This window comes from Phyllobates terribilis, unplaced genomic scaffold (assembly GCF_046119375.1).
Source record: "Phyllobates terribilis strain yellow unplaced genomic scaffold, ASM4611937v1 Scaffold_5__5_contigs__length_657084704, whole genome shotgun sequence".
Taxonomy (NCBI): domain Eukaryota; kingdom Metazoa; phylum Chordata; class Amphibia; order Anura; family Dendrobatidae; genus Phyllobates; species Phyllobates terribilis.
The window spans coordinates 378,315,383-378,329,814 of record NW_027362765.1 but is presented as its reverse complement, the minus strand read 5'-3'; the positions used below and the strand labels follow the sequence as shown (position 1 = coordinate 378,329,814).

Here is a 14,432-nt window from a genome sequence, read left to right as displayed (position 1 = left end):
ACCGACTATTGCAAAACTACAACCCCCAGCGTGTCCTGACAGATGCATCCTATCGGAGGATGCTGGGAGGAGTAGTTTTGCTAAAGCTGGAGAGTCACTGATTGAAGGTTGTGCATCCAATTCCAAAATCTCTAAAAGAGCCCAATTCTAATACCGGAGTCTGTTATGGTCTTGGGGTCCTGGAGACCCCGCCCTGTGCTCTTACCATTCTGCACAGTGTTACACAGCAGCACCTCCTCCTCCTTCCCGCTCTTCCCTCCGCTGCCCCCTGCATGTTTCATCCAGAAAGACAGAGTCAGGTGATCAGCGGCTCCGCCCCCTGCAGGTAACCGCCCAGGAGGAACCTCCACTGATTGAGAACCATTAAACCAAAACACCGGGCTACTGTCCTGTGTGTCCTGGATGGGGAGGCTACGGGTCCAGTTATAGGTCGGGCTGGATGGGGGTAGAAGGTCGACATCGCCTGGAGCAGCTCCTAAGAGCAAGCAGAGGTATTAACACGCAAAATAAAGCATAGTAAAAAAACATTCAGATGTTTCTTAAAGGCGCATTCCCATCTCCAAGAGCCTATCCCAATATGTAGTAGGTGTAATAATAATAATATTAGCAAATACCTCCAATTAGAAATGTAGGATAGTTCTCCTGATTCACAATGCCGCTTACCCCATGTGCAGGGCATTGCAATAGCTTAGGCATCCATGGTTACTACCACTAACAGCTGGTCGCAACCATGGAAACCTGACCTACTGCAATACCCTGCACATGAGGTAAGCAACATAGCTTATCAGAAGAACTATACTACATTTCTAATTGGAGGTATTTGCTAATATTATTATTACACCTACTACATATTGGGATAGGATGGGAATACCCCTTTAACTAAAGGAACTTAGTTCACTGATCACTCCCATTTAAATGCTGCAGTACCAGACACAACCACATTTGTAGGGGTGGCGCACTGCTTTGGCCCCTTTATTCTAATGATTGGTGGAGGTACTGGGGTCAGCTAGACTATCAATGTCCTGACACATTCCTTTAAGGGGCTTGTCTGTTGGTAATCATGTGTAATCTCTGGCAGCCAGTATTCCATTTCCCTGCAGCGCCCCCGCAGGAAAAAATAATAATTACATGTGGGTCCTCCAGAGTGAGAAAAGCTCTTTGTACCAGCTTCTTGGTCCTGAAGCAATTCATCTTGCACTTATGTAATAAACCAGAGGTTTGGTAGGAAGTTCTTGGGCCCTAAGTCTCAGGGGCCCCATATTTAGCTCTGCATTGTCTATGTGACTGGTGGTAACCTGTATTTGTGCACCGGCCTGCTAATTGCAGCGTAATACCAGGGAATTATGCTTCTTATCTCCGAGCCCCACGGGCATTGTATTACACGGCGAGGGACGTACCGCACAGCTTGCGCAATGATTTCTCTGAATAGTTATCCCGGTCGCAGCCCTTGGCAATGTGACTCGTCTGGATTTCCACCGTGGCCTGAATACTCCAGATTGGCTCCTCGCAGGTCTCTAGGTGGATGGTGGGAAACAGGGCCAGGCTGCCGGTGCCAGGAACGTACTCGATACGCTTGTTCCATCCTGTCGGGGCAGAGAACACAGAGATTTAGGTAAAAATAAATACACAGATACCGTGCTGCATAGAGATTAGTGAGCGTGTGTACATACCACGAGCACCTGGCCAGGACTTGGTGCAAAACTACAACTCCCAGCATGCCCCAACAGCCAAAGAGCCACCCAATGAAGCGTGGTGGTCCCAAATCCTAAATTTACAAACCATTGAACAATTACTTGGCAGAGGGCCCCTCAGCTCTAGGGCCTTAAAGCTACACCCCTGGAGGCCCCCGCCACCCTGTGCTCTTACCATTCTGCCCAGTGTTACACAGCAGCACCTCCTCCTCCTTTCTGCCCTTCCCTCTGCTGCCCCCTACATGTTTTATCCAGAGTCAGGTGATCAGCGGCTCCGCCTCCCCGGCAGGTAACCGCCCATGAGGACCTGATTGAGAACCACTGAAACAAAAGTCCTGTGCGTCCTTTATGAGTCCAATTGTTATATGTCTACACCATAAGCTCCGGTCCAGGACCTGTTGTAAAACTACAACTCTCAGCATGCCCTGACAGCTGGAGGCTGGTCTGATATTTTCCTCCCCTTCTTCCAAGAGCCATAACTTTTCTCGTTTCTCCATATAAGAACTTGTTTTTTGAGGACAAGTTACTGTATATTTATGAATAATACCAGACATTTTACTACTGTAATATACTGAAAAATGGGGAAACAATATTCCAAGGTGCTGATATTTTTATTTATACCATTCTGGGGCACCTACAATGCTTTCATCACTTTTCATTGCATCTTTTGCAGGAAGGTGCAGCAACCAAAAAAACAGCAATCCTGTAGTTTTTGTTTTTTTTTTGCGTCAGTGCATTTAGCGTACAGGTTAAATAATTTTATATTTTGATAGATCAGACTTCTGTTGCGACCTCAAATTAATGCACAGGGTGGTCCAAAAGTAGGTGGACAGAAAATAATAACATTTATTTTGATTTATATATAAAATTATATTTACTAAGCATAACACTGACAATTACATTTTATTCTGAACAATAATACAAAAGCCCTTAAATGTTATCAGCGCAGGCGCTCAAACTGTTTTCCATTACAATTCTGCCTCTTACGCTTCAACAAACTTTTTTGCACAAGTCTCTTTGGGTATTAATTCCTTGAAATGCATCTCTTATGTCATTTTTCAAATCACTGACACTTTTTGGTTTTCGACTATAAACTTTGTCCTTGAGTACTCCCCAAAAGAAAAAAATCCATTGGGGTCAAGTCTGGTGAACATGCCGGCCAATCAAGTGGGCCTCTACGGGCAATCCATTTATTAGGAAATGTTTCATCAAGATACTCGCGGACCACTCTTGAATAGTGTGGAGGGGCCCCATCTTGTTGGAAATAAAGGTCATGTGAATTAGGCTGTTGCTGTAACTGGGGAACAACTTGATTCATTAGAATTTCGAGATACTTATCTCCTGTGACTGTTCCATCAAAAAATATTGGTCCTAAAACACCAAAACTTGAAATACCACCCCAAACATTGACACCAGGCTCATTTAGTTGTTGCTCTAATGTTAAATGCATGTTCTCATTATACCAGTAAATACAATTATGTCTGTTAATATGGCCAGAGAATGTGAAAGAAGCTTCATCACTCCACATAATGTTATCTAAAATTACTGGATTTTCTTCAGTTTCGTTAAGCATAATCTCACTAAATTGCAGCCGCCTGTCTGGATCATCCTCCAATAAACCATGACTTAGATGTGGACGATCAGCTTCCACCCAATAGATTTCAGGATTCTCATGATAGAAGCTCGTGAAATTCACAATTCCAGAGAGACTCTTCTTCTGGGGACTTTTTTGGACTCTGAACAAATGTTTCAGCAACAAGTTGTTCATTATCTTCTGTACAGACGGTTTTGGGTCGAGCAGTTTTTGGAGCATTAAGGATTGAGCCCGTGGCGGTGAATTTGTCACCAATGCGGTAAACGATTTGTCTCTTTGGGGCTCGAGTACCAAATGTTTACACCCAATTTGCTCTAACGGTTTCAGCATTTTGAGATTTCCAATACTCTGTTAAAATCCATTTTCTTTGATCTGTATTTAAAATTATTTGCCATTATGTGTTATCTGAATTATCTGAAAAGAAAACAGATTTGGGGGAGATCTATCTGTGAAAACTAGATCTGTGAAACTGGCTCAGTTGCCCTTAGCAACCAATCAGATTCCACCTTTCATTTTCCAAAGAGTCTGTGAGGAATGAAAAGTGGAATCTGATTGGTTGCTAAGGGCAACTGAGCCAGTTTCACTTTACACCAAGTTTGATAAATCTCCCCCTTCATAACCTTATTACACTTTCTGTCCACCTACTTTTGGACCACCCTGTATATTTATTATGATTATTATTTATTATTATAGCACCATTAATTCTATGGTGCTTTTGACACGCCCCATGGGCCGTGGGGGGTACTCGGCAGCCGGGCCTATGGATGCTAGTGGGGGGGGATATCACGGTGGCTGGCCCAGTCCGTAACCAAGGGCGGTCAATAAAAAGGTTTTTTTTTCTATTTATAGGGGATTTATAAAGTTTGTGACACCACCTGTGGAATGCGGCTATGTGGAGCCGCCGCTGCGGAGCAGTCCTCTGGAGCTGATGTTACTGCAGCAGGGGTGGTGTGGCTCTCCACAGGTAGAGCTAGATCCAGGGCAGTGTAGATATAGTTGGCTGTGCTGGGCGTTGTAGTGCAGGGGGGAAAGATGGCGCAACTGAAATAATGGACGGAGGCAGTGGGTGCAGGCATCCGAGTCTTTACTCACAGTTCTCATGTACATTCCACTGATACACTGCGCGGATGCCAGCCTCCCACGTCGCGCTGCGTTCACCAGACCGGGGGTTCTGCTCTTCTTCAGGTAGGTTAGAAGCACTTGACGGAACCCCGCTTTTTTGTGTTCCTCTATAGACCGACTTCACGCTGGGTCTTCTCCCTCCTGCTCTGCGCTTCCCCACTCACAGTCCCGCTCGGGTGCTCTGAAGTCCCACCTGTCAACTTGGAGTTCCCGGACCTGCTTGACCCTCAGGCTGCGTGCACACGATGCGTTTTTCATGCGTTATCGCTGTGGAATTTCCGCAGCGGAAACGCATCAAAAACGCTTGGTAATCCGCACCACATGGTCCTCAATGGCATTCCGCAATGTCAATGCACATGCTGCGGATTTTTCCGCAGCGTTTCTGCGGCACTCAAAAATTTGCAGCATGTTCATTAATTTTGCGGAAGCGCCGCCATTGACTTGCATTGAGACGCATAGAATCCATGTCTGTACATTTGTACACGCAATAACAAATAAAGTTTATATTCACCTTTCCAACGGCTCTCTCTGCATGCCGGCAGCGCTGAAGGACCTTCGGTGACGTCACAGTCATGTGACCGCAGGCCATTCACCGCTGTGTCTCGCGATATGCCGGCAGCCAGGAACCAGACAGGAACGAGCGCTGCAGCCACGCCGGGGCATCGGGGGTGAGTATAGCTTTATTTTAAGCATTGTTTTACGGTTCACACTGTATAAATCCATGCTGTTTGCTGTTTGCATGGATTTATACAGTGTGACCTAGTTGTCAAGCACTTTCCAAGTGATGCTAATCGCCTGGAAAGCGCTTGTCAATCTGCATGCGGAAACGCATGTGAACCCGCATGTGGATCCGCATGTATTCTGCAGGAAAAACGCATTCACAATCCGCATGCGTTTTTTCTGCCAGGGAGATGCAGAAATGCTGCAGAAATTTTCTGCTTCATTTCTGCATCGTGGGCACATAGCCTAACGGTGACTAAGATGAGGCTTTGGCAACTGAACTATAAAAGCCAGAAGCCTCAGGTTTTTCCAGCCGAGACCTGGAGTAACCCGGCTGGTCCAGGAGCCGGTCCCCTTCTTGCGGCCTGATCCCTCTGTCTTCTGACAGATTCAGGGCGTACGGGTGCCGTCCTGCACTCGCTGTACCCCCTGGGATCCCTTCAATAGAACAGAGCCTTCCTCCTCTGCTCCCCTCCTGGGCCTCTAGCACTAGGCCCCAACTTGTGGGGCTGAGCTCCTAAAGAGACTCTGCTCCCTGACTGACTTCACTCTCTCCTCTCACTGACTGAACTGCCACCCTAAGATGGCTTCCCTTTTTATATACCTCATGTAAAAGTGCTCCCCTAAACTGCTTCCTCCACCCACACCCACTACTGGTTCCCCCTACCTTTGGTTCCCCCCACTCCAGCCAGGGACAGGGCTCAGCAGGAAACACATTGCATCTTGCTCTTCCAGCCGGCCTGGAGCAGTGTAGTGATGGATGCAGGTGTTGGGGTCCCGGGCAGCACTCCCTCCTTACCTGAGAGAAGGAGACACCACACCTCTGGGTGAGGGGCAGTACCTCTGTTGCGACTGAACCCTCAGGGGCGCCACACTTTACATGTTTAAAAGGGGTATACATAGCAAACAACAAGTACAATAATTTGAACAAAAATATATATTATATATGTATATATACACTGCTCCAAAAAATAAAGGGAACACTCAAATAACACATCCTAGATCTGAATGAATGAAATCTTCTCATTGAATCCTTTGTTCTGTACAAAGTTGAATGTGCTGACAACAAAATCACACAAAAATCATCAATGGAAATCACATTTATTAACCAATGGAGGCCTGGATTTGGAGTCACCCCCAAAATTAAAGTGGAAAAACCCACTACAGGCTGATCGAACTTTGATGCAATATCCTTAAACAAGTCACAATGAGGCTGAGTATTGTGTGTGACCTCCACGTGCCTGTATGACCTCCCTACAACGCCTGGGCATGCTCCTGATGAGGCTGAGTATTGTGTGTGGCCTCCACGTGCCTGTATGACCTCCCTACAACGCCTGGGCATGCTCCTGATGAGGCTGAGTATTGTGTGTGGCCTCCACGTGCCTGTATGACCTCCCTACAACGCCTGGGCATGCTCCTGATGAGGCTGAGTATTGTGTGTGGCCTCCATGTGCCTGTATGACCTCCCTACAACGCCTGGGCATGCTCCTGATGAGGCTGAGTATTGTGTGTGGCCTCCACGTGCCTGTATGACCTCCCTACAACGCCTGGGCATGCTCCTGATGAGGCTGAGTATTGTGTGTGGCCTCCACGTGCCTGTATGACCTCCCTACAATGCCTGGGCATGCTCCTGATGAGGCTGAGTATTGTGTGTGGCCTCCATGTGCCTGTATGACCTCCCTACAACGCCTGGGCATGCTCCTGATGAGGCTGAGTATTGTGTGTGGCCTCCACGTGCCTGTATGACCTCCCTACAACGCCTGGGCATGCTCCTGATGAGGCTGAGTATTGTGTGTGGCCTCCACGTGCCTGTATGACCTCCCTACAACGCCTGGGCATGCTCCTGATGAGGCTGAGTATTTTGTGTGGCCTCCACGTACCTGTATGACCTCCCTACAACGCCTGGGCATGCTCCTGATGAGGCTCATTATTGTGTGTGGCCTCCACGTGCCTGTATGACCTCCCTATAACGCCTGGGCATGCTCCTGATGAGGCTCAGTATTGTGTGTGGCCTCCACGTGCCTGTATGACCTCCCTACAACGCCTGGGCATGCTCCTGATGAGGCTGAGTATTGTGTGTGGCCTCCACGTGCCTGTATGACCTCCCTACAACGCCTGGGCATGCTCCTGATGAGGCTGAGTATTTTGTGTGGCCCCCACGTACCTGTATGACCTCCCTACAACGCCTGGGCTTGCTCCTGATGAGGCTCATTATTGTGTGTGGCCTCCACGTGCCTGTATGACCTCCCTACAATGCCTGGGCATGCTCCTGATGAGGCTGAGTATTGTGTGTGGCCTCCACGTGCATGTATGACCTCCCTACAACGCCTGGGCATGCTCCTGATGAGGCTGAGTATTGTGTGTGGCCTCCACGTGCCTGTATGACCTCCCTACAACACCTGGGCATGCTCCTGATGAGGTTAAGTATTGTGTGTGGCCTCCACGTGCCTGTATGACCTCCCTACAATGCCTGGGCATGCTCCTGATGAGGCTGAGTATTGTGTGTGGCCTCCACGTGCCTGTATGACCTCCCTACAATGCCTGGGCATGCTCCTGATGAGGCTGAGTATTGTGTGTGGCCTCCACGTGCCTGTATGACCCCCCTACAACGCCTGGGCATGCTCCTGATAAGGCTGAGTATTGTGTGTGGCCTCCACGTGCCTGTATGACCACCCTACAATGCCTGGGCATGCTCCTGATGAGGCTGAGTATTGTGTGTGGCCTCCACGTGCCTGTATGACCTCCCTACAACGCCTGGGCATGCTCCTGATGAGGCTCAGTATTGTGTGTGGCCTCCACGTGCCTGTATGACCTCCCTACAACGCCTGGGCATGCTCCTGATGAGGTTGCGGATGGTCTCCTGTGGGATCTCCTCCCAGACCTGGACTAAAGCATCCGCCAACTCCTGGACAGTCTGTGGTGCAACGTGACGTTGGTGGATGGAGCGAGACATGATGTCCCAGATGTGCTCAATCGGATTCAGGTCTGGGAAATGGGCGGGCCAGTCCATAGCTTCAATGCCTTCATCTTGCCGGAACTGCTGACACCCTCCAGCCACATGAGGTCTGGCATTGTCCTGCATTAGGAGGAACCCAGGGCCAACCGTACCAGCATATGGTCTCACAAGGGGTCTGAGGATCTCATCTCGGTACCTAATGGCAGTCAGGCTACCTCTGGCGAGCACATGGAGGGCTGTGCGGCCCTACAAAGAAATGCCACCCCACACCATTACTGACCCACTGCCAAACCGGTCATGCTGAAGGATGTTGCAGGCAGCAGATCGCTCTCCACGGCGTCTCCAGACTCTGTCACGTCTGTCACATGTACTCAGTGTGAACCTGCTTTCATCTGTGAAGAGCACAGGGCGCCAGTGGCAACTTTGCCAATCCTGGTGTTCTGTGGCAAATGCCAAGCGTCCTGCACGGTGTTGGGCTGTGCGCACAACCCCCATCTGTGGATGTCGGGCCCTCATACCACCCTCATGGAGTCGGTTTATAACCGTTTGTGCAGACACATGCACATTTGTGGCCTGCTGGAGGTAATTTTGCAGGGCTCTGGCAGTGCTCCTCCTATAACTACTTGCACAAAGGCGGAGGTAGCGGTCCTGCTGCTGGGTTATTGCCTTCCTACGGCCTCCTTCACGTCTTCTGGTGTACTGGCCTGTCTTCTGGTAGCTCCTCCAGCCTCTGGACACTACCCTGACAGACAAAGCAAACCTTCTTGCCACAGCTCGCATTGATGTGCCATCCTGGATGAGCTGCACTACCTGAGCAACTTCTGTGGGTTGTAGAGTCCGTCTCATGCTACCACGAGTGTGAAAGCACAACCAACATTCAAAAGTGACCAAAACATCAGCCAGAAAGCATTGGTACTGAGATGTGGTCTATGGTCCCCACCTGCAGAACCACTCCTTTATTGAGGGTGTCTTGATAATTGCCAATAATTTCCATCTATTGTCTATTCCATTTGCACAACAGCATGTGAAATTGATGGTCAATCAGTGTTGCTTCCTAAGTGGACAGTTTGATTTCACAGAAGTTTGATTTACTTGGAGTTATATTCTGTTGTTTAAGTGTTCCCTTTATTTTTTTTGAGCAGTATATATATATATATATATATATATATATATATATATATATATATACACACCATGGATACCTAAGGTCCTGCAATGCCTGCACATGAGGAAAGAGACATAGCGAATCAGAAAAACTATATTACATTTCTAATTGAAGGTGTTTGCTAATATTATTATTTTTACACCTACTACATATTGGGATATGATCTTGAAGATGGTAATACCCCTTAAAACACCAGACATCACAGCTGGCTGTTAGGGGCAGGTGCTGGCTGTATAACACAGCTGTTTACGGTGCACTCGTAACATACGCCGCACTTGTATGATGGATATTGGGAAAGGGTTAATATAAAGGGTCTAATTATATTAAGCTAAGCCCGAGTATCACCCTTTGCAGGACTCTTCCAGGTTGACATCTCTGCACAACGTTGACTTGGTGTGTGGTTGCCTTGCCCTGCGTGCTGTTGCTTCTCTCTACGCCTGATGCCAGGGTGGGCAGCAGAATATGTAAATTGTCCCCTTTATATACTTAAAAGCCCCCAAAAAAATGGTACTAAAAAAAGGTTTATGAAAAGAGGAAAAAAAATTGGAGATGAGTTGCTATAGAATTTTTGGATAATGTGCATTTTATATCCTGGCACATTATGAGCGTGCCATGGTGCCAGGAGCTCGTGTGTCAGGGCATCATTGTTCTCTGGGCTCTATGAGTCAAAGCACCATTGTTCGGGGCATATACAATCAGTGTCGCTTTTGTATTCCGTGCCCTAACAACAGTTCGTCACCCTGGGTACGTAATCCTGAAAGTCAGCATCTAACGCCACAAACCACGTCCACAACAAGAAGGTGTTTATGTGGAGGGGGCTCCATGCTACCAACATGTTCTACAAATCCGACATGTAATATAACATAAAGTTCTGCGACTTTCCTATATACTTTGCAGATCAGCTCCTCAGCATTTTCCATATCTCTGTTAGCTTTGCTGACGTTCCCCCATCACGATCATGCCCAGGTCACCCAGATGCACAGCTCACTCCCAGGGCGTCAGATCTCTCTCCTTTAAGAAGTTGTGCAATGCGGACACGATTAGGAAGGAAAGAAGGATTCAATATACTGACAGCAAGCAGAGGTATGGAAAATGTTAAGGAATGGAAATAAAAGGTATATTGGAAAGTTACACTTTAATTCATGGTGGTTACCTCTCCAGCTAGGTTTGCAGGTGGGCTTCACTTGGATCTCCACCTCGGCGTCCTCCACGGCTCGCTTCTTCCCGCAGTCGTACGCCGTGACCGTAAATCTGATCAGGCGCTCCCCGCTGGCCAGCAGAGGCTGCGTATTCTTTATATAACCTGTCAAGAAGCAAAGCCGACTAAGCAACCATCCAGAAAATCCAATTCTTACAATAAAAGTAAAAAATTCTGTGTCTGGGTGACAACTATTATGGCTGCAATTAAAGGGGGTGTCAGTCGGCTTTCTCAGACTCCTACAAGGTAAATCTGTCTACGCAATTTAGATTCCTGGAATGGCTGATAACAGGGAACAATAGATTACGTTGATGAGTAGTTTGTTGGGTCAGACTTACCATCGTTGTCGATTGTGAAGGGCACGTTGGGGGTGAGGATCTGGTAGAAGCAGACCTGGCTGTACTGAGGAGAGCAGTCCTGGTCCCACGCCTGCACTCGGAGGACCCGTTCATACATACGACCCTCGGTGACTGAAGCTCTGAAGACCCGTTCGCCAAAGACGGGGGCAAACTCGTTGACGTCATTGACTCGGACGTGAACTGTGGCTCTATGGTGGACAAAGAAGAGGGAGAAAAAAAGCGAGAGCAGCTAAACAAGATGGCAAAATTTCCATGACGGCTGTGCCGATCACTTTAGGTTGGGAGAGGTGCGGGCAAAAAATTTGGTGGTGTCCCAATATGCACATGTAACAACCAAATATCGGGGAGGTGATTATGTGACACTCGCAAGCCCTGCCCTGGGAAAAGATGGGGGATACTCGGAGCCGGGTCAGATGTTGAGGGGGATGCAGCCGTGGCCTGGACCCGTTCCGTGCCCAGGGCCGTCACATTAAAAATGATGTTAGGGCTTTCCGGGTTGAGTGGTAATTGTCGACTACGCCACCTGTGGTGTCTGGTGATGCGCCACCAGCGCCGCTACAGTCCGCAGAGGCCCGGTGTCATGGAGGCTAAAGTTCTCGCTGCTCCCCACAGGCGGAGCGGGCCTCAGGGCAGGCAAGGCAGGATGAAGGGGGTAGTAGTAGTAGCATGGGGAGTGCGGGCACCGCGTCGCGTGGAATGGCGCGTAATGAACAGTCCGGAGGCCATAGGGATGAATTTCCAAGGCTTTACTCACAGTTCTCTTAAGCAGCGCAAGGCTTCTCCCTGCTCCTCGCGGAGTCCTGCGGCCACCAGGGACGGGGGTCCGACTACCTCCGAGGAAGTCCAGTGTTCGGTAGCGACCCTACACCAGAGTGTTCCTGCACTACAGACTTTACCCTTTCCCGTCTGTGTGTGTGTAGATAGGCCAGGTCTCCCTCTGAGCTCCTCTCAGGTGTAGGGCTCGGGTGGCAATTCCTCTCCATCCGAGGTCCGGCGGGATCCTCAGGGCCTAACCGGGCTTTCCCGTCCTGGACGTAGAGTACGAGGTCGGGTGTCGGGGGCCAGTATCCCTCTTGCAGCCGGAATCCCTCTGAATAGATCAGGTAGGCGAGGACAGGTGGCGTGCTCCGCTCCGTCTGCATCCTCCCCGGGACCCATTTACTAGGGAGCCACACTCTAAAGCTCCCGGGCCTTCTTGATCCTGGTCCTCGGCCGGGTTGAGACATTCCTTGCCTGCAACCTACCTCTCGTCCCATAGATCGGAGTACGAGGGCTGTGTCCCATGCCGATGCAGGCCCACACAGGATCTGCGCTCCCGGAGGGAAGTCACATTACACACAGTATTTTGACAGCACAGTGCGATCACTTGACAGCCAAGCTGTCAGAGACCACACAGGTCAGATGGACCAGATTGAACCGGCAGAAAGACCAACGAAGAACAGAAGACCAAGATCAAAGATGGCATTCTATTAAATATGAAGTGTAACTAACTAGTGTTCCTCCACCCACACCCACTAACTGGTTCCTACCACTTTGTGTTCCCCAGTCTCCCTGTAACCAGGGGAGCAGCACCTAGAGCATAATAGCTCCCTCTGGTGGAAATGTGGTGTTGGATGCAAAAGGCTAGGTCACTACCATCACACCGGCCTTACCTCAGAGGAGGAACTCCACACTCCATTAGAGAAGTGCAGCATTCCTGTGGCGGTCGAACCCTCAGGGGTGCCATAACTACACATGAGTGTATCTGAGTTTTGGTAACAGCTAACCAATCAGAGCCTCCAAACACTAGAAGTCTTTAAAAATTGTTTCCAGTTTTTGAAGCAGAAAGGAGGAGTGATGTATCTATTTTGAAGAAGTTTTGGAATTTTTTCTTTCCCAGAAGAGTTTTTTTCCCAGCTTTTTGATTGAACAGTGTCTAGTTTGGAGATATTTCCATTAGGATCCACTTCAAAGAAGTGACACACACTCTCTTTTTCCCACCAGTTTTTTTTTTTAAACTTTTTCAAGAAAAAAAAATGCTCAAAAACTCCTCATATGAACAGCAAAGTGGATTCCCATAGAAATAAAATAGAACAGTTTTCCAAGAGTTTTTGAATCAGATTTTGAGAGAATCTGCTCTAAAAAACTCCATGTGCACATACCCTTTGACGTTAAGGGTATGTTTTTTGCTGAGTTTTCAGAGCTGAAAGTGGCCAAGTGCGAACAGATTTTATTTGAAGAGGTTTGAGAGCAAACCGACAGGAAACTCTTCAAATTCTCTTCAAAACCTTGGAGGTTCTGCTCAGTTCCCTCTCAAAATCTCAGCAAAAAGACTCCGCGTGCACAAAACTCAAACTTTTTGCGGAGTTTTGAGACTTGGAATAATTCTGCTCAGTTTCTGCTCCAACAACCCAGAGAGTCAAACCCATACCTGTTTTGACCTCACCCCTGAATGAACATTATGAGGATACATGTTGGAGGCCCTCGTAGGAGGCCTCCAGATGACCTGCATGGGATCTTGACTCATCGTTCTACACTTTGGTCACACTAAGATTTGCTCACTTGTGAGATTTCTTGCTGTTGCTCCCGTCAGGTCCCTCTCCGCAGTCATGTGCCTGGATGGTGAAGGTGTGCTCCCTCTGGGCCTCACAGTCCACTGGACCCTTGGCTCGGATCAGACCTTCACCTGTCGTCCGATCTAGAACAACAGCTTCAAAGGGAGTTCCAGCTCCATGAATCCGGAACCCACAGATTTCACCTGCGATAAGGAAGACAATTAATTCCACGAATCAGTGATGTCCAACCTCTGACCCTCCTGGCATGATGGGAATTATAGTTTCGATGAGCTGGAGGGACACAGGTTGGAGACCACTGTAATAGATAATGTATCCTTCCATTAATTGGACCAGTACCTGCGTATCTCAGTGGAGCATCTTTATCCAGGGCAAAGAGAGGTGGGTTGAGTAAGACTGTGTTGTCGTTCTCCATGATGATCCCCTGGTACTGGGCTTCCATCCATGGCTTGTGTTTGTTACCTAGAAGCAAATTTTTGGATATTGTGTAATTAGTACAAGATGAAGCCGATCCATAATATTCAGGATTATCCCTACGTTTGTAATACATTTGTTGTGTAGGACCCCGGCCTCAACCCCCCACCATGGACAACTGGGTCCAGGGGATACATTCATGTCCTCCTCATGCTTCCTTAGGTGTCGTCTAGGATCATCAGTTACCTCTCAATTAGGGATGAGCGGACCTGTGGAAGTTCAGGTTCTGGTACCTGACCCGAACTTTATACCAAAGTTTGGGTGCCAGAACTGTACTTGAACCCAAACCCCACTGAAAACAACTGGGATCCAAACTTTGGAGCTGAAAAAAAACCTCTCTCTCCTTCTGGACTTCCCCCGGAAGTTCAAACATTGCAACGGACTTCCAGGAGAAGTCCATGTTTGGCGTTTAGCTCCGGACACTAACTATCCGGTACAAACCCTGAACTTTTAAGTTCGGGTTCACTCATCTCAACTCTCAATCTCATGATAGGTCAATAAGTTTCCTATGAAATTTGCCAAAATGTGAACTTGGGGAATATCAGAAGATGTGATCGTGAAAAAGCCCTTCATTGGGCGAAACTTCAGCACTGGGTCAAGG

General features: G+C 48.4%; 2 protein-coding genes across 3 annotated transcripts in view; one reads left to right on the top strand and one right to left on the bottom strand.

The window, feature by feature from the left end:
- Positions 1 to 14,432, bottom strand: part of CLSTN3 (calsyntenin 3) — a 72,432-nt gene that overhangs the window by 31,076 nt on the left and 26,924 nt on the right. For both annotated transcript variants that reach the window (XM_073684819.1, XM_073684820.1), the window contains exons 3-8: positions 13,697 to 13,819; positions 13,347 to 13,542; positions 10,785 to 10,993; positions 10,402 to 10,551; positions 1,398 to 1,583; positions 206 to 475 (exon numbers count right to left, since the gene is read on the bottom strand). In XM_073684819.1, the coding sequence (XP_073540920.1) occupies positions 206 to 475; positions 1,398 to 1,583; positions 10,402 to 10,551; positions 10,785 to 10,993; positions 13,347 to 13,542; positions 13,697 to 13,819 (1,134 nt within the window). The remainder of the gene's footprint in view (positions 1 to 205; positions 476 to 1,397; positions 1,584 to 10,401; positions 10,552 to 10,784; positions 10,994 to 13,346; positions 13,543 to 13,696; positions 13,820 to 14,432) is intronic.
- RBP5 (retinol binding protein 5) overlaps positions 1,451 to 14,432 on the top strand; it is a 73,701-nt gene continuing 60,719 nt past the window's right edge. Inside the window, exon 1 of the mRNA XM_073684851.1 lies at positions 1,451 to 1,612. The gene's annotated coding sequence lies outside the window, so the exon portion shown is untranslated. The remainder of the gene's footprint in view (positions 1,613 to 14,432) is intronic.